This window comes from Anomaloglossus baeobatrachus, chromosome 2, assembly GCF_048569485.1.
Source record: "Anomaloglossus baeobatrachus isolate aAnoBae1 chromosome 2, aAnoBae1.hap1, whole genome shotgun sequence".
In the NCBI taxonomy this organism is placed as follows: domain Eukaryota; kingdom Metazoa; phylum Chordata; class Amphibia; order Anura; family Aromobatidae; genus Anomaloglossus; species Anomaloglossus baeobatrachus.
This window is the reverse complement of record NC_134354.1, coordinates 750,719,343-750,740,715: the sequence shown is the minus strand read 5'-3', so window position 1 is coordinate 750,740,715 and position 21,373 is coordinate 750,719,343. Positions and strand designations below refer to the sequence as shown.

General features: G+C 48.4%; 1 protein-coding gene across 1 annotated transcript in view; it reads right to left on the bottom strand.

Moving 5' to 3' along the window:
* Positions 1–14,025, bottom strand: part of TRPC6 (transient receptor potential cation channel subfamily C member 6) — a 301,145-nt gene extending 287,120 nt beyond the window's left edge. Inside the window, exon 1 of the mRNA XM_075337476.1 lies at positions 13,776–14,025. Coding sequence (XP_075193591.1) covers positions 13,776–13,915 — 140 coding nt within the window. The 5' untranslated portion in view covers positions 13,916–14,025. The remainder of the gene's footprint in view (positions 1–13,775) is intronic.
* Between the last annotated feature and the right edge of the window lie 7,348 nt (positions 14,026–21,373).

The window sequence follows — 21,373 nt, the reverse complement described above, 5'->3', positions numbered from 1 at the left end:
GAGCCCATGTGGAGGAGAGCAGGGACACCAGGCAGCATGGAAGGAGCCAGCTGAGGCCGTGAGCAACCGCTCAGGAGGGAAGAACAAGGAGTGTAGGGACGCAGTGTTACAGTCTTTCATGTAGGCCATGTTTTGCCATCCATTTTTTTGCATATGAGTGAAAACAGACCACATTTCAGAAATATGCTAGATCTGATTTTCATCCGTTTTTGGTCTTTGTGTCCTTTTTTTTACATACGTGTGACATCCATTTCCTTTTGTATGTAAAAAATAATAATAATTCCAAGCTTCTCTTACCCATGACATAAAGGGAAGACGAAGACAGCTCTTGAGGGATACATTTATTTCATTGACCGTTAGTCGCCTGTCCTAGTTCCACTGCTGGGCTTTGCCTTATAACCAGCTTGTCACGGTATACAGTTAGGTCCAGAAATATTTGGACAGTGACACAAGTTTTGTTATTTTAGCTGTTTACAAAAACATGTTCAGAAATACAATTATATATATATATATATATATATAATATGGGCTGAAAGTGCACACTCCCAGCTGCAATATGAGAGTTTTCACATCCAAATCGGATAAAGGGTTTAGGAATCATAGCTCTGTAATGCATAGCCTCCTCTTTTTCAAGGGACCAAAAGTAATTGGACAAGGGACTCTAAGGGCTGCAATTAACTCTGAAGGCGTCTCCCTCGTTAACCTGTAATCAATGAAGTAGTTAAAAGGTCTGGGGTTGATTATAGGTGTGTGGTTTTGCATTTGGAAGCTGTTGCTGTGACCAGACAACATGCGGTCTAAGGAACTCTCAATTGAGGTGAAGCAGAACATCCTGAGGCTGAAAAAAAAGAAAAAATCCATCAGAGAGATAGCAGACATGCTTGGAGTAGCAAAATCAACAGTCGGGTACATTCTGAGAAAAAAGGAATTGACTGGTGAGCTTGGGAACTCAAAAAGGCCTGGGCGTCCACGGATGACAACAGTGGTGGATGATCGCCGCATACTTTCTTTGGTGAAGAAGAACCCGTTCACAACATCAACTGAAGTCCAGAACACTCTCAGTGAAGTAGGTGTATCTGTCTCTAAGTCAACAGTAAAGTGAAGACTCCATGAAAGTAAATACAAAGGGTTCACATCTAGATGCAAACCATTCATCAATTCCAAAAATAGACAGGCCAGAGTTAAATTTGCTGAAAAACACCTCATGAAGCCAGCTCAGTTCTGGAAAAGTATTCTATGGACAGATGAGACAAAGATCAACCTGTACCAGAATGATGGGAAGAAAAAAGTTTGGAGAAGAAAGGGAACGGCACATGATCCAAGGCACACCACATCCTCTGTAAAACATGGTGGAGGCAACGTGATGGCATGGGCATGCATGGCTTTCAATGGCACTGGGTCACTTGTGTTTATTGATGACATAACAGCAGACAAGAGTAGCCGGATGAATTCTGAAGTGTACCGGGATATACTTTCAGCCCAGATTCAGCCAAATGCCGCAAAGTTGATCGGACGGCGCTTCATAGTACAGATGGACAATGACCCCAAGCATACAGCCAAAGCTACCCAGGAGTTCATGAGTGCAAAAAAGTGGAACATTCTGCAATGGCCAAGTCAATCACCAGATCTTAACCCAATTGAGCATGCATTTCACTTGCTCAAATCCAGACTTAAGACGGAAAGACCCACAAACAAGCAAGACCTGAAGGCTGCGGCTGTAAAGGCCTGGCAAAGCATTAAGAAGGAGGAAACCCAGCGTTTCATGATGTCCATGGGTTCCAGACTTAAGGCAGTGATTGCCTCCAAAGGATTCGCAACAAAATATTGAAAATAAAAATATTTTGTTTGGGTTTGGTTTATTTGTCCAATTACTTTTGACCTCCTAAAATGTGGAGTGTTTGTAAAGAAATGTGTACAATTCCTACAATTTCTATCAGATATTTTTGTTCAAACCTTCAAATTAAACGTTACAATCTCCACTTGAATTCTGTTGTAGAGGTTTCATTTCAAATCCAATGTGGTGGCATGCAGAGCCCAACTCGCGAAAATTGTGTCACTGTCCAAATATTTCTGGACCTAACTGTATGTACTGACAGGGGCCCCTAGGTTGGCCCTCAGACATGAGACCCTGCACTGTCCCTTATCTTGGAGGTAGGTTTGATGGTAGCCAGGTCCGAGCCCCTAGTGTGACCCTAACTCCTGTTCAAGCCCTGATCTTACGCCCCCTCTCCCACACCCTTGGGGTGCGCTGGAAAATACAAAGACAAAACCCCACAAAATGACACGGACAAGGGAGAATGGAAACTCGTACACGAAGCACTCAAAACACACAGGAGAGACAATATGTGTACAGGGGAGCAACAAAGAAGGGGAGGAAGCAACGCACAACAGGAACGCTCACACCACTCAGAAGCGCAACACAGATCACCATAAACAGGATAACCACCAAGACTGGGATCATTGGAGTTTATGCTGAAGCTATCATCGCCACCTACTGGAAGGAAGCCATGCCTTAAATAGGGAGGAGACAGCTGCATGAGGTGATTACCAACCTGAGCTCTTAGGTCCTGCTCACCAGTCTGCAGGAATTAACTCCAGTAGGGCTGAAGTGAACCTGAATCAGCCAACACCCGACTCTGGCTGAACAATTCAGAAGCCTCAGGTTGCTTGTCAGACTCAATGGTGAGAACAGAGTCCGATGATGCCAAACATTGCATGACACAGCTACTTCTAGTCCATGACAGGTTACTATGGTAGTTTAGCAAGCGCCTCTGACATCATTAACCTAGACCTTTTAAGGCGAGCTCTGGCGGCTGTGCACTGCCTGAGTGTTCAGGCAGTAGAGCATCCTGCTACCACATGCTTTTCCAGTTTACCTCACTATTCTCTTGGCTTAATTCCAGCCAGGGGTCAGATTATCTTTCCAGCTTCTTCTGATGTGAATGAAGAAAAAGTTACTACTTCCATACTCAATAACTCAGTCCAGGTAATCCGGGTGCTATTGCATACTACATTCTCAGCTCTACTGCATCAAGCTATATGTTTACAAAACCAACTCTGCTATCAACGTACATGATAGTTCATTTCTTTCTACTATCTTGGTGCTAGAGCACACGTATGACTCTGGATTCCTGTGTAACCACCCACCTGCTACAGGTTATTACATTGCCTGCACAGCTCTGCTGTTCCTGTGTGTAATCGCACTTCTGCAAGAAAGATACCAGTTTATTTTTACATCTCTACTATTACTGTGCGTCAATGTAGTCTTGTAGCAAGACAGCGATTGCCTATACATCAGTGCTGTTCCTGTACAATCCGTACAACTGGCTCAGCCACATCTAGTGCTTCCAGCTCCACTGCCATCTGCCACCCTACATACCCGGCCATCTGCCATCCTACATACCCGGCCATCTGCCATCCTACATACCCGGCCATCTGCCATCCTACATATCCGGCCATCTGCCATCCTATATACCTGGTCGTCTGCCATCCTACATACCCGGCCATCTGCCACCCTACATACTGGCGATCTGCCATCCTACATTCCTGGCCATCTGCCAACCTACATACCCGGCCATCTGCCACCCTACATACTGGCCATCTGCCATCCTACATTCCTGGCCATCTGCCAACCTACATACCCGGCCATCTGCCACCCTACATACTGGCCATCTGCCATCCTACATTCCTGGCCATCTGCCAACCTACATACCCGGCCATCTGCCATCCTACATACCCGGCCATCTGCTGTGACGCCCTGGACTAGCCAGGTAGTCACAGATAGTCCCATGCACAACACCCATCCCCAAATAAAGTGTCAGCAGCCACCCATTAAAACCCTGGTTACCTCCCTCTGGGTTTGATGTCCACACCATGGGGGCGGAGCCTGGCGGTCGCACGCCCCCCCCAGGAGTTAACATGCCCAGAGGCAGGAAGTTCAAGCGGAGATTAGTTTTGGAGGAGGAGAGGAGTAGTTGAGAGAGGAGTTAAGAGGAGTAGAATCTGTCTGTGCCCTGGGTAGGCGCCCGGGCACTTTGACCAGGAGGCAGGCGGTGGTGGGCGTCTGCAGGAGCTGGGAAGACAGTCCTGGTGGAACCGTAGGTAGCCGGGACAGGGTAGTGGCCCGCCGGTACCGAACCGGGGAACCGGAGCACAGTGGGGGTACTCAGACCCTGAAACGCGGTCCCGAATCTACCGGACCCCGTTAATTAACTGATTGAGGTCTGGACTTCCGATCCTTTCCCACCCAAAGTCCCGAAAGAAGGCAACAGCCCACCGATTCTGGATAACGGCCACTGCCAAGGGTCAAACATTCACCGGGCCAGCACCTGCGGGGAAAGGGCTCTCCCGACGTAAACGCCGTGGAGCGGGACTCCCGTCACTGAAGCGCGGTTGTCCAATCTTACAAAAAAGGTACAGGAGAAGGCGGACACCACCAACCGTTTGGGGACCGAAGCGACCGGCTGCGGGCACCGACTATCCACCGTTTGGTTTACCAGAGACTCCCGTGTGTTTGTCCGAGTGAGTACTACTGGGCCCGCGGGCCGCACACCGACACTGTGTGGCGCCCTGGACAAGCCAGGGGCCACAGGTAACAACACACACACACCCCCACCCCCAGCAGTTCACAGCAGACATCCCCAGTGAGACCTGATTCCTTCCCTCGGGTTCAGACAGACACACTAGGTGGGCGGAGTCAAGCAGATAGGCACGCCCACCGAAGAGTCTGGCTGGCCTGAGGCAGGAAACTAGAGCAGACAAGTCCAGGCAGAGGAAGAGAGAGGAGGTCTGCAGAGAGGCAGACGCAGACTGGGGCCTAGGTTGGAGCCTAGGGCCCTCGTGCAGCAGTCAGGCAGACGGTAGTGGCCGTCTGCGAGAGCCGGGAAGACAGTCTGGTGGAACCGTAGGTAGCCGGGGCTGGGCAGTGGCCCACCGGTACTGAACCGGGGAGCCAGCTGGAAACCGGAGCGCAGGAGGAGTGTACGGAAGGTGCAGGAAAGGACTTACATTACCAACCTGGGGTCAGGGGAAAACACCGCAGCCGTCTGTGGGACCCGTCCATCCAGCCGTTTGTTTCATCAGAGAGTCAGTGTGTGTTACTGGCTGAGTGAGTACCACCGTGCCATGCGGCACAGCGCTGCCCTCGCGACCCTGCACCTCGCCAGGCCCTGTAATCCGCCTGCCATTTATACCTACCCCATCACCGGGCCCCGGGACAACCAACCCCCCTACCCACGGAGGGGAGAACTAACATCCAGGCTGCTCCCTGTCATCGCTCCCGGGATCCCCGTCCAGAGCAGCGGTGGTGTCACCAATCTCACCACAACCGTGGGTGGCGTCACGGACAATATCAAATCCCCACAATCAATCCCCCCTTTTCATTCACGGGCGAGGAACGCCGCTCGAGTCACTGGGATCCAGCCCACCGCTCGAGCCACCACCGAGCAGCAGCAGCCGGACCCGAGCAGTGGGTGAGTGCAGCGTCCCCTCCTCCGCCCGCGACAATTGCACCACACCAACCGGGTCCCGGGGCCACCATCCCCTGCCCACGGAGGGGTTAACAACACAAGCTGCCCCCAACTTCTCCCCCGGGGTGCCCAGTAACCGGCAGCAGTGGTGCCTACATTCACCACAACCCATGGGTGGCATCACGAACTCTAAATCTAATCCAAACCCCCCCCACTCGACACGCCAGCCCCCTTTACAGAGCAACGTGATCCCCGGTCCGGAAACGCTCGAGCCACAACACACGAGCCTGGATCCGAGCGGCTCGGCTGCGGCCGAGCGCGGGGCGCTACACTGCCATCCTACATACCCGGCCATCTGCCATCCAACATACCCGGCCATCTGCCATCCAACATACCCGGCCATCTGCCATCCAACATACCCGGCCATCTGCCATCCAACATACCCGGCCATCTGCCATCCTACATACCCGGCCATCTGCCACCCTACATACCCGGCCATCTGCCTACATACCTGGCCATCTGCCACCCTACATACCTGGCCATCTGCCACCCTACATACTCGGCCATCTGACATCCTACATAACCTGCTATCTGCCATCCTACATACCCGGCCATCTGCCATCCTACATACCCGGCCATCTGCCATCCTACATACTCGGCCATATGCCATCCTACATACTCGGCCATATGCCATCCTACATACCCGACCATCTGCCATCCTACATACCCGGCCATCTGCCACCCTACATACCCGGCCATCTGCCTACATACCTGGCCATCTGCCACCCTACATACCTGGCCATCTGCCACCCTACATACTCGGCCATCTGACATCCTACATAACCTGCCATCTGCCATCCTACATACCCGGCCATCTGCCATCCTACATACCCGCCAACTGCCAACCTACATACCCAGCCATCTGCCATCCTACATACCCGGCCATCTGCCATCCTAAATAACCGGCCATCTGTCACCCTACATACCCAGCCATCTGCCACCCTACATACCCAGCCATCTGTCACCCTACATACCTGGCCATCTGCCACCCTACATACCTGGCCATCTGCCACCCTACATACCTGGCCATCTACCATCCTACATATTCGGCCATTTGCCATCCTACATACCCGGCCATCTGCCACCCTACATACCTGGCCATCTGCTATCCTACATACCCAGCCATTTGCCATCCTACATACACGGCCATCTACCATCCTACATACACGTCCATTCTACATACCTGGCCATCTGCCATCCTACATACCCAGCCATCTGCCATCCTATATTCCTGGCCATCTGCCATCCTACATACCCAGCCATCTGCCATTCTACATACCCAGCCATCTGCTATCCTACATACCTGGCCATCTGCCATCCTACATACCCGGCCATCTGCCATCCTACATACTTTGCCATCTGCCATCCTACATACCCGGCCATCTGCCATCCTACATACCCGGCCATCTGCTATCCTACATACCTGGCCATCTGCCATCCTACATACCCAGCCATCTGCCATTCTACATACCCAGCCATCTGCTATCCTACATACCTGGCCATCTGCCATCCTACATACCCGGCCATCTGCCATCCTACATACCCGGCCATCTGCCATCCTACATACCCGGCCATCTGCCATCCTACATACCCGGCCATCTGCTATCCTACATACCTGGCCATCTGCCATTCTACATACCTGTCCATCTGCCATCCTACATACCCGGCCATCTGCCATCCTACATACCTTGCCATCTGCTATCCTACATACCTGGCCATCTGCCATTCTACATACCCGGCCATCTGCCACCCTACATACTCCACTGATGCATCTGCCGCCTGGCAAGTCCAGTTCAACTGCATCATCACCTCTGGTCAGCGCTGATCATCCTACCTTACAGCTTAGAGAATCCCCTTCACCAAAAAAAAAAACAAACAAAAAAAAAAAAAACGACATGAATACGTGAATAACCCCACAGACTATCATGGATAGGTGTCATATGTGTGGAAAAAAACCCATGATCTAATGTATATTCAGAGGGACCGCATATAGGCAGTGGCAATGGATCTGGGTGGCTTCAGCGCTGCAAGTGCAAAGGAGCGAAAATTTCAAAGGGGAAATAAATTATAACTTTTTTTTTCTTTTGATATGTTGAAGCCTCGTTACCGCACAAGAACCAGAGAGCACATGGCCCAGACGTCTGGCCGGATCTCTGGATGATTGCTTGTTTTGAACTGTATCATAATCATCATCATCCTCATCATCAACATGGCGCCGATTGAGCAGGATCCTGTGGTAGAGCAAAAAGTGCTCCAGATGTCAGTGTTGGGCGCAGGTAGCGCACCCCGGGCGCTGGCATCCCATGCAGTAGGGTTACATTTCCAGGGCTCATCCATTGCTGTGACCCCAGTTGGCCCCTGAGAATGATGAGGGTAATTGTACCGGATGTTCTGGAGAAGTAGTCTACAGCTCTGCGTTACTCTTCACTCCCATGGATCTGTTTTATCTCCAGCATCGGTATTATTGACAAATGGTGAAGGTTTTGATGGCCAAATCTTCCCAGAGATCTCGGAGATTACTCCAGGACGGCTCTCATCTCCATGTATGGTAGAGATAGCACTAAGCAATACTCTGTACTGATGCAGCAGGGCTGATTATTATCATGTACTATAAAGCAGTAGATCACTTGTAATCCTAACATCATCACAGATAATCACATAACATCGAAATGAGTAGTGCAACCCGACACACTCAGCTCTGCTACATCATAGTCATCGCGTATATTCGCTAATGGTAGTAGAATTGATTTAGATGGCTGCACAGACTTGTAACAATGTGATAAGATTGCCTTGGGCCCTCAAGTTGGCTACTCTCAGGGCATGCTGGGAATTGTAGTTCTGAGATACACTACAGAAAGCAAAGAATTGGTCATTCAAGTTTTTCAGTCAACCCCATTGCCCCCAATGTTACCATGCAGCCCTTCAACCAACTGGTGTATAATCTCCGAACCATCACCTCCAGTGTATAACATATGGACCATCATCCCCCGATATATAACATCCGAACCATCACCTCCAGTGTATAGCATACGGACCATCATCCCCCGATGTATAACATATGGACCATCACCCCCCCGATGTATAACATCCGAACCATTACCCCCCGGTGTATAACATCCGGACCATCATCCCCCAGTGTATAACTTCCGGACCATCACCCCCCGATGTATAACATATGGACCATCACCCCCCGATATATAACATCCGAACCATCACCTCCAGTGTATACCATACGGACCATCATCCCCCGATATATAACATCCGAACCATCACCCCCCGATGTATAACATCCGGACCATCACCCCCCGGTGTATAACATCCGGACCATCACCCCCCGATGTATAACATATGGACCACCACCCCCCGATGTATAACATATGGACCATCACCCCCGATGTATAACATATGGACCATCACCCCCCGATGTATAACATATGCACCATCACCCCCCGATGTATAACATATGGACCATCACCCCCCGATGTATAACATCCGGACCATCACCCCCCCGGTGTATAACATCCGGACCATCACCCCCCCAGTGTATAACTTCCAGACCATCACCCCCCGATGTATAATATCCAGACCATCACCCCCCCGATGTATAATATCCAGACCATCACCCCCCCGATGTATAACATCCGAACTATCACCCCCCAGTGTATAACTTCCGGACCATCACCCCCCGATGTATAACATCCGGACCATCACCCCCCGATGTATAACATCCGGACCATCACCTCCGATGTATAACATCCGGACCATCATTTCCAGTGTATAACTTCCACACCATCACCCCCCGATGTATAACATCCAGACCATCACCCCCCAGTGTATAACTTCCAGACCATCACCCCCCGATATATAACATCCAGACCATCACCCCCCAGTGTATAACTTCCGGACCATCACCCCCCGATGTATAACATCCAGAGCATCACCCCCCCAGTTTATAACTTCCAGACCATCACCCCCCAGTGTATAACTTCCAGACCATCACCCCCCGATGTATAACATCCAGACCATCCCCCCCCAGTGTATAACTTCCAGACCATCACCCCCCGATGTATAACAACCAGACCATCACCCCCCAGTGTATAACTTCCAGACCATCACCCCCCGATGTATAACATCCAGACCATCCCCCCCAGTGTATAACTTCCAGACCATCACCCCCCGATGTATAACAACCAGACCATCACCCCCCAGTGTATAACTTCCAGACCATCACCCCCCGATGTATAACATCCAGACCATCACCCCCCGATGTATAACATCCAGACCATCACCCCCCAGTGTATAACTTCCGGACCATCACCCCCCGATGTATAACATCCGGACCATCACCCCCGATGTATAACATCCGGACCATCACTGTGCTGTCTGCCATTACTAACACATGACACAACGGCCGGTGGTGCAGAGCTCACTGATATCAGAGCGGTCCTGTAATAGGAGTCACAGGGGTAAGAAGTCCATTCATGACACTTCTTCCCTCCTAAATCTTCCTCATCACCTGTGAGTGATATCATTGAGAAGTGGAAGGAACCACAGCAGCTCAACCACGAAGTGGAGACCCCATAATATTGTAAAGCGGGGGCCATATCTACAGAGTTCAGACCTCCTCTGGTAAGATTAGCACAAACCCTGCGCCCGCTGGGAGCTTCATGGCCGAGCAGCTGGACATCACCAAGCACAATGCCGAGCCGTACATCACCAAGCACAATACCGAGCCGTACATCACCAAGCACAATACCGAGCCGTACATCACCAAGCACAATACCGAGCCGTACATCACCAAGCACAATGCCGAGCAGTACATCATCAAGCACAATGCCGAGCCGTACATCACCAAGCACAATGCCGAGCCATACATCACCAAGCACAATACCGAGCCATACATCACCAAGCACATTGCCGAGCCATACATCACCAAGCACAATACCGAGCCATACATCACCAAGCACATTGCCGAGCCATACATCACCAAGCACAATGCCGAGCCGTACATCATCAAGCACAATGCCACGCTGTACATCACCAAGCACAATGCCACACTGTACATCACCAAGCACAATGCTGAGCCATACATCACCAAGCACAATGCCGAGCCGTACATCACCAAGCACAATGCCACGCTGTACATCACCAAGCACAATGCCGAGCCATACATCACCAAGCACAATGCTGAGCCGTACATCACCAAGCACAATGCCAAGCATCATCAAGCACAATGCTGAGCCATACATCACCAAGCACAATGCCGAGCCGTACATCACCAAGCACAATGCCGAGCCCTACATCACCAAGCACAATGCCGAGCCATACATCACCAAGCACAATACCGAGCCATACATCACCAAGCACATTGCCGAGCCATACATCACCAAACACAATGCCGAGCCGTACATCATCAAGCACAATGCCGAGCCGTACATCACCAAGCACAATACCGAGCCGTACATCACCAAGCACAATACCGAGCCGTACATCACCAAGCACAATGCCGAGCAGTACATCATCAAGCACAATGCCGAGCAGCACATCATCAAGCACAATGCCGAGCCATACATCACCAAGCACAATGCCGAGCCATACATCACCAAGCACAATACCGAGCCATACATCACCAAGCACATTGCCGAGCCATACATCACCAAGCACAATGCCGAGCCGTACATCATCAAGCACAATGCCACGCTGTACATCACCAAGCACAATGCCACACTGTACATCACCAAGCACAATGCTGAGCCATACATCACCAAGCACAATGCCGAGCCGTACATCACCAAGCACAATGCCACGCTGTACATCACCAAGCACAATGCCGAGCCATACATCACCAAGCACAATGCTGAGCCGTACATCACCAAGCACAATGCCAAGCATCATCAAGCACAATGCTGAGCCATACATCACCAAGCACAATGCCGAGCCGTACATCACCAAGCACAATGCCGAGCCCTACATCACCAAGCACAATGCCGAGCCGTACATCACTAAGCACAATGCCGAGCCGTACATCACCAAGCACAATGCCGAGCCGTACATCACCAAGCACAATGCCAGCCGTACATCACCAAGTACAATGCCGAGCCATACATCACCAAGCACAATGCCGAGCCGTACATCACTAAGCACAATGCCGAGCCGTACATCACCAAGCACAATGCCGAGCCGTACATCACCAAGCACAATGCCAGCCGTACATCACCAAGTACAATGCCGAGCTGCACATCACCAAGCACAATGCCGAGCCGTACATCACCAAGCACAATGCCAGCCGTACATCACCAAGTACAATGCCGAGCCGTACATCACCAAGCACAATGCTGAGTTGTACATCACCAAGCACAATGCCGAGCGTCGGATGGAGCGGTGTATTCCAGGAGAACATTATCCCCTGACTACATTATGCCGCAGAATAGGTTGGTGAAGGAGGGATAATACTATGGGGTTGGTTTTTTCAGGGGTCGTCCTTGGCCTCTTAGTCCCAGAGAAGGACAATCTTATTACTTAAGCAGGCAAGACATTATGGACAACTAATTGTAGCTTGCAACTTTATGGGAACAGTTTTGAGAAGGTCCTTTTCTGTTCTGCATGTCTGTGTCCGATACACAAGGTCCACACAAACATGGTTGGTGTTTGGTGGAAGAACATGACCGGCCGCACAGAGCCCAGACCTCAGACCCATCCTACATCTTTGAGAAAAACTAGAAAAGAGATTGTGACCCCGGCCTCCCCTCCAGATGCCTGACCCCACAAATGTTTATCTATACAAATGAGCAAAAATTCCCACAGACTCCTACAAAATTTTGTAAAAATCCTTCCCAGAAAAAAAGGAGCTGTTATATCTGCAGAGGGTCCGACTCCATAATAATGCCTATGGATGTAGATCGGGAGGTCAGAAAAGCTCCTGTAGGATTAATGTGGAGGGGCACATACTATTCTCCATGTCATGTATCTGGAGAGCCATTGGATGGAGACTACAGACCCAGACTGTAATAGCATTCAATTAGCACAGGCTTGTGTATAGACAGTTACTAAGCACGCTGCCTACTCCGGAGCTCTCAAGTGTTCACATGGCAGGGCATGCTGGGAGTTGTAGTCCTGTGACAAATAGACACTAGACAAACTGGTTGGCGAACTTGTAATATTACTATATTTACCAAGGTTACATTTTGATTCTAAAAATGTATGGTAATTTATGGCAGTGGTATATATATACACACACACACATACATGTATACATATACACAGACCATGTATGTATTTGTACATATATTTACATACATAGTAATAACACTCATGTTTTGTATGTGCAACACATATTCTCTCTTTTTACAATATATAAATTTGCATAATTGATATTTAGTTGTATCTATATACATACATATATATATATATATATATATATATATATATATATATATATATATATATATATATAAAAATTTATATATTGTATAAAAAGAGACAGGACATGAATTTCAAATACAAAGCATGAAAGCATGAAGGTATAATATATATATATATATATATATATATACCTCTTCGTGCTTTGTATTTGCAATTCATGTTCTCTCCCTCTTTTTACAATATATAATATATATAAAGCAATATATATATATATATATATATATATATATATATATATATATATATATATATATATATATATATATATATATATATATATATATATATATATATATACACACATACACTGTATATATACTGCTCAAAAAAATAAAGGGAACACTTAAACAACAAAATGGTATTTTAGTGTTCCCTTTATTTTTTTGAGCAATATGTATATATATATATATATATATATATATATATATATATATATAATCTGTTTTTAATACTCCAAATATTCTCCAATGTGCTTTAAAAAAGTGAAAAATTACTCTGTCAATTGATATCAAATTGCGGATCCCATCTAAAGGCACCCGGCAATCCCCATCCAACCTGACGGCTATCAATCACATCCTCCCAATCATTTATATGCATTTATGCTAATTAGATAAACCCCTGCACAACTAACCCATTTGCTTATTTTAAGACCTATTGATTGCACATGATAGATCAAAAGATAGGATGTAGCACTACAAGTCACAGCATGTATTTTCAGACAGAATTTGCTGGGAATTGTAGTTCTTGCGACTTCTCAAGCAAAGAACCTATAATATTGGCAAACAAATCCACATATAACCCTATACATTACAATAAGGCACTTACATGTGAGGATATCCATAGTGATGTGAAGAGTTATCACCCCCATCCTCCACCTCCATAAGCAGGTAGTCCTGGCTCTCATTCCTGACAGCTGTGATGGGACAGTTGTTATTCCTTGACACATAAGGCTCACAGTGGCTCATGGTAATTCCAGAAATTCTCTTGGACAAACTCTTCTCCCAGCAGAGGCATGCAATACAAGGCCCCTCAGTGTCCAGAGATGGCTGCTGCCTGCACCCTGTGTCCAGGAGCCCCGGCAATCTCTGCTGCTCCAGGAGCCCCCCGCATGCTTTTTATTCCTCTATCTGGTCCCCCAGCTCCAATTTTTGACTTTCTGTCTTCACACGCCCTCTGGCGGCGGAGGATAGAATGCAGGCCTGACTTGCAGCTGGTTTTGCTCTGATTGTTCATTATTGTTTTTCATTATGTAGCCAAATACGGTTTTTTTTTCTTCCAATTTGGAACATGATTGGATAGATAAAATGTAATCAACAGCCATATCTAATCAATTATACATTATTTGCATGGAGCCAATATTCTGCATCAATATTAAATTGCATTCAGGTGTATTAGCCTGCAATTAAAAAAAATGAAAATGCAAATGATAATGACAATATTGCAGGAATGTAATATTATATTTGTAAATAATGGGCAGCCATTGATTTTAAAGGGAATCTGTCAGCAGATTTTTACATAGAGGTATGACTGTATAAAAGCTTGTTTCCAATTAAAATGATACCAGTCTTGTGCAGATCTGATCAGAAATCCAGTTTAGAAGACATATGCAAATCAGGCTGAAGTGCATTGGGGCGTGTCAGAAAACGTCAGCCCAAGTGCATTGACAGATCCCAGTGCACTTCCAGACAGATTTGCATATGGCTTGTGTTCTAGATTGGATCCCTACAAAAAAGTATCATTTTATGTGATGATAGGTTCCCTTAGATGTTGATAGTCATTTGTCACAACAGATTTCAAGGTATCACAGACATATAGGATGTTAGACGTAAGTAGGGGCTACACTACAAGACCATAAGTGGGGTGAGAAAATATGGCTGCAATATGGTCATTTGAAATAGCCATTATATTGATATCATATCATAAAAATTGCACTCAAGGGACAGTGTGAAGAAGGGGCACAGTATGAAAAGGGGACAACGTGGGGGACATACTGAAGATAGGGACACTATGGTAATTATAACTAACTAGAAGGTGGCCCGATTCTAACGCATCGGGTATTCTAGAATTTACGTATTGTGTAGTTAATGTATGATTTTTGTTATTTATATATATATAGATGTTGTTGTGTGTAGTTACCAAGTGTTTGTGTAGGGCGCTGTAAATGTTCTGGGTGTTGTCTGGGTGTGGGGGTGTGAGAGCGGTGTTGTATGTGTGTTGCGTTTGTGGAGCGCTGTGTGTCTGCAGCGCTCTGTGTGTGTGGTGCTGTGTGTGTTGCGCGGTTTGTGTGGGTGTGGAGTGCGTGTGTGTGTTTTGGGGGGAGGTATGTTTTGTGCAGTGTGTGTGTTGCGCGGTATGTGCGTATATGTATGCCGCGGTGTTTGTGTGTTGGGTGTTGTGTGTGTGCGGCGTTGTCTGTGTGTGTGTGGGTGTCTCTGTAGGGCGGTGTTTGTGGTTCCCAGTGTGTGTGTGGTGTGTTGTGCGGTGCGCGTGTGGCGGTGTGTGTGTGTTTTGGGGGGAGGTGTGCACCCCCATCGTGCTCCATCCCCCATGCTGTGCACCCCTCATCGTGCTCCTTCCCCCATGCTGCGCATCCCCATCATGCTCCATCCCCCATGCTGCGCACCCCCCATCGTGCTCCATCCCCCATGATGCGCACCCCCATCATGCGCCATCCCCCATGCTGCGCACCCCCCATCGTGCTCTATCCCCCATGCTGCGCACCCCTCATCGTGCTCCATCCCCCATGCTGCGCACCCCTCATCGTGCTCCATCCCCCATGCTGCGCACCTCCCATCGTGTTCCATCACCCATGCTGCGCACCCCCCATCATGATCCATCCCCCATGCTTCTCACCCCCCATCGTGCTTCATCCCCCCATGCTGCGCACCCCCCATCGTGCTCCATCCCCCATGCTGCGCACCCCCTATTGTACTCCAACCCCCGTGCTGCGCACCCCCTATCGTGCTCCATCCCCCATGCTGCGCACCCCCCATCGTGCTCCATCCCCCATGCTGCGTACCCCCCATCGTGCTCCATCCCCCATGCTGCGCACCCCCTATTGTACTCCAACCCCCATGCTGTGCACCCCCTATCGTGCTCCATCCCCCATGCTGCACCCCCCCATCGTGCTCCATCCCCCATGCTGCGCACCCCCCATCGTGCTCCATCCGACATGCTGCGCACCCCTCATCGTGCTCCATCCCCCATGCTGCGCACCCCCATTGTGCTTCATCCCCCATGCTGCGCACCCCCCATCGTGCTCCATCCCCCATGCTGCACACCCCCCATCGTGCTCCATTCTCCATGCTGCACACCCCCCATCGTGCTCCATCCTCCATGTTGCGCACCCCCCATCGTGCTCCATCCCCCATGCTGCGCACCCCCCATCGTGCTCCATCTCCCATGCTGCACACCCCCCATCATGCTCCATCCCCCATGCTGCGCACCCCCCATCGTGCTACATCTCCCATGCTGCGCACCCCCCATCGTGCTCCATCCTCCATGCTGCACCCCCCCCATCGTGCTCCATCCTCCATGCTGCACACCCCCCATCGTGCTCCATCCCCCATGCTGGGGCCGCCGGGGGCGGGTCCGAGGGTGGCAACGTGTGCCGGGGCTGAGCGGGCGAGGCGTCAGCGTATGCCGGCTTCCTGCACATGTGTACCGGGAGCCGGTGTACGCTGGTAACCATGATACACATCGGGTAACTAAGGGAAGCGCTTCCTATAGTTACGCGATGTGTATCATGGTTACCAGTGTACACCAGCTCCGTCACGATCCCAGCATCGCAAGGTTATGTCCGCCGGGGGCGGGGCCGAGTGTGCCAACGTGTGACGTGGGCGAGCTGGCGAGGCGTCAGTGTATGCCAGCTCCCTGCACATGTGTACCGGGAGCCGGTGTACGCTGGAGCGGGCGATGCGTGCGGAAGGCCGGGGTGAGCGGCTAACCCGTGCGGGGGGCGGGGCCAGGCCGAGGCGAGCGGCCATTCCGTGGGGGGGGGGGGCCAGGCCGAGCCCAGCAGCCAATCCAACAGTTGTCACTCTAACGACACTGTCACGGTGACACAATTTTGGAGCAAGACAGACTGACAGACAGCATAAGGCAATTACAGTGCCTACAAGTAGTATTCAACCCCCTGCAGATTTAGCAGGTTTACACATTCGGAATTAGCTTGGCATTGTGACATTTGGACTGTAGATCAGCCTGGAAGTGTTAAATGCACTGCAGCAAAAAAGACTGTTATTTCTTTTTTTTTTTTTTTTTTTTTTTTTAAATTGTGAAAATTTTATTCAGATGGTCATTTATTATTCAACCCCTCAATCCACCAGAATTCTGTTTGGTTCCCCTAAAGTATTAAGAAGTATTTCAGGCACAAAGAACAATGAGCTTCACATGTTTGGATTAATTATCTCTTTTTCCAGCCTTTTCTGACTAATTTAGACCCTCCCCAAACTTGTGAACAGCACTCATACTTGGTCAACATGGGCAAGACAAAGGAGCATTCCAAGGCCATCAGAGACAAGATCGTGGAGGGTCACAAGGCTGGCAAGGGGTACAAAACCCTTTCCAAGGAGTTGGGCCTACCTGTCTCCACTGTAGGGAGCATCATCCGGAAGTGGAAGGCTTATGGAACTACTGTTAGCCTTCCACGGCCTGGACAGCCTTTGAAAGTTTCCACCCGTGCCAAGGCCAGGCTTGTCTAAAGAGTCAAGGCTAACCCAAGGACAACAAGGAAGGAGCTCCGGAAAGATCTCATAGCAGTGGGGACATTGGTTTCAGTCAATACCATAAGTAACGTACTCCACCGCAATGGTCTCCGTTCCAGACAAGCCTGTAAGGTACTTTTACTTTCAAAGCGTCATGTCAAGGCTCATCTACAGTTTGCTCATGATCACTTGGAGGACTCTAAGACAGACTGGTTCTAGGTTCTCTGGTCTGATGAGACCAAGATCGAGATCTTTGGTGCCAACCACACACGTGACGTTTGGAGACTGGATGGCACTGCATACGACCCCAAGAATACCATCCCTACAGTCAAGCATGGTGGTGGCAGCATCATGCTGTGGGGCTGTTTCTCAGCCAAGGGGCCTGGCCATCTGGTCCGCATCCATGGGAAGATGGATAGCATGGCCTACCTGGAGATTTTGGCCAAGATTCTCCGCTCCTCCATCAAGGATCTTAAGATGGGTCGTCATTTCATCTTCCAACAAGACAATGACCCAAAGCACACAGCCAAGAAAACCAAGGCCTGGTTCAAGAGGGAAAAAAATCAAGGTGTTGCAGTGGCCTTAGTCAGTCTCCTGACCTTAACCCAATTGAAAACTTGTGGAAGGAGCTCAAGATTAAAGTCCACATGAGACACCCAAAGAACCTAGATAACTTGGAGAAGATCTGCATGGAGGAGTGAGCCAAGATAACTCCAGAGACCTGTGCCGGCCTGATCAGGTCTTATAAAAGACGATTATTAGCTGTAATTGCAAACAAGGGTTATTCCACAAAATATTAAACCTAGGGGTTGAATAATAATTGACCCACACTTTTATGTTGAAAATTTATTAAAATTTAACTGAGCAACATAACTTGTTGGTTTGTAAGATTTATGCATCTGTTATTAAATCCTGCTCTTGTTTGAAGTTTGCAGGCTCTAACTTATTTGCATCTTATCAAACCTGCTAAATCTGCAGGGGGTTGAATACTACTTGTAGGCACTGTATATATATAGATAAGGGCTGACAGTGTGGAAGTTATCACTAATAAGGGTGGACAGTGTGGTGGTTACATCTCATAAGGGCAGACAGTGTGGCTGCTATAGGTAATAAGGGTTGAAAATGTGTTGGTTTTAGCTAATAAGGGTGGACAGTGTGACGGTTATATCTCATAAGGGCAGACAGTGTGGCAAATATAGGTAATAAGGGTTGAAAGTGTGTCTGTTATATCTCATAAGGGCAGACAGTGTGGCAGCTGTAGTTAATAAGGGTAGAAAGTGTCGGTTATCACTAATAAGGGTGGATGGCGTGGTGATTATATCCCCTTAGGGCAAACAGTGTGGCAGCTATAGCAAATAAGAGTTGAAAGTGTGTCGGTTATAGCTAATAAGGGTGGACAGTGTGATGGTTATATCTCATGAGGCCAGACAGTGTGGTGGCTATAGCTAATAAGGGTGGACATTATCACGGTTATAGCTAATAAGGGTTGACAATGTGGAATTTATAGTTCAGAAGGTGGACAGTGTGGCCATTATAATTCATAAGAGGGGATGGTATGGAGGCAATATTGTATAGGAGCGGACAGTGATGAGGTATTTTACTATAAGAGGGACATATTTTATACATTGAGTACAGTGAGAGATAATTATTTATTCAGGGATACAGCATGGCCAGATATTTTTTTATTCAGAAGTCATTATAATAACTGTTATTTTTAAGTACACAATATACTGTATGTGCTGCAGAAGACTGGAGAAGATGCATTTCTGCACAGACGAGCTGTAGATGTGAAACGTCATCATGGTGTCTGGACAAAATGGACATGAAAGAGATGAAAACAATACCTATAAGGTTCCTGGATGCACAAGTTTATTTGTAACTAGCTGTACTACCCGGCTTTGCCCGGGTTAATAACTGCTTTTAACAAAATAGAATGTATTAACAAAAATGTATTCTGCACACAAAAACCACAAAACAAATAGATAGAAATCTAATTATTAAAAGGCAAAAACTAAGCTAATAGAAGCATTTCACAACATATATTTCAACAACACAGATATTCCACACAGATTTAACTAAATTGGCCAAGTAATGTGCTCCATCTGTCTCTTTCCAGATCTGTCTCTTTCCAAATCTGTCTCTTTCCCCATCTGTCTCTGTCTGTCTCTTTCCCCGTCTGTCTCTTTCCAGGTCTGCCTCTTTCCCCGTCTGTCTCTTTCCAGGTCTGTCTCTTTCCAGGTCTGCCTCTTTCCTCGTCTGCCACTTTCCCCGTCTGCCACTTTCCCCGTCTGCCTCTTTCCCCGTCTGCCTCTTTCCCCGTCTGCCTCTTTCCCCGTTTGCCTCTTTCCCCGTCTGTCTCTTTCCCCGTCTGCCTCTTTCCCCGTCTGCCTCTTTCCCCGTTTGCCTCTTTCCCCGTCTGTCTCTTTCCCCGTCTGCCTCTTTCCCCGTCTGCCTGTCTCTTTCTTTGTCTGTCTCTATCTCTCTGTTTCTTTCCCCATCTGTCTCTTCCCCATCTTTCTCTTTCCAGGTCTGTCTCTTTCCCCATCTGTCTCTTTCCCTGTCTGTCTCTTTCTCCGTCTGTCTCTTTCTCCGTCTGCCTGTCTCTTTCTTTGTCTGTCTCTATCTCACTGTTTCTTTACCCACCAGTCTCTTTCCCAGGTCTGTCTCTTTCCCTGTCTTTCTCCCCGTTTTTTTGTCTGTGTCTTTCCTGTCTGTCTCTTTCCCTGTCTGCCTGTCTTTGTCTGTCTCTAGTTCTCTGTCTCTTTCCCCGTCCAGGTCTGTGTCTTTCCCCATCTATCTTTGTCTGTCTCTCTCGCTGTCTCCTCCTTCCCTGTCTGCCTGTCTCTGTCCCTTTCTGCATGTCTGTCTGTCTCTTTCCCCATCTGTCTCTTTCCCCATCTGTCTCTTTCCCCATCTGTCTCTTTCCAGGTCTGTCTCTTTCCAGGTCTGTCTCTTTCCCCGTCTGTCTTTTTCACCGTCTGTCTCTGTCTGTCTCTATCTCTCTGTCTCTTTCACTGTATGTCTCAGTCTGTCTCTATCTGTCTCTTTCCCTGTCTGTCTCTGTCTGTCTCTCTGTCTCTCTCTGTCTGTCTCTATCCGTCTCCCCACCGACATCTTATTACCTCACATATAAGCTTCTTATACTATGAATGTCTTTGGTTCCTGTAGCAACCACTCACAGCTCCTACTAATAACCTGTAGTTCCAGGCTCCATTTACTTTAATGAAGGCATGCTTTTTGGAGAGTAACTGTAAAGCGCGGGGTTAAATTTTCCTGTTAAAACATAGTCTGCGACGTTCCCTGGGTCACATGAGGTGTCTGTGCAAAATTTTGTGATTGTAAATGCAATGGTGCAGATACACTTTTCGTTTCACTTTTTCCCAATTATGTAGATAGGGGCAAAATTGATTGGTAAATTGGGACGCGTGGGGTTAAAATTTTGTCTCACAACATAGCCTATGATGCTCTCGGGGTCCAGACATGTGAGTGTGCAAAATTTTGTGGCTGTAGCTGCGACGGTGCAGATGTCAATCCCGGACATACGTACATACATACATACATACATACATACATACATACATACATACACACACACATTCAGCTTTATATATTAGATAGGGACTATATCAATATTGTGGTTCCTGTATTGTCTGCAGTCTGATGATGGCTGATAACATCCACTCCTATTATCTCCTTAAAATTGCTAATGACAAACTA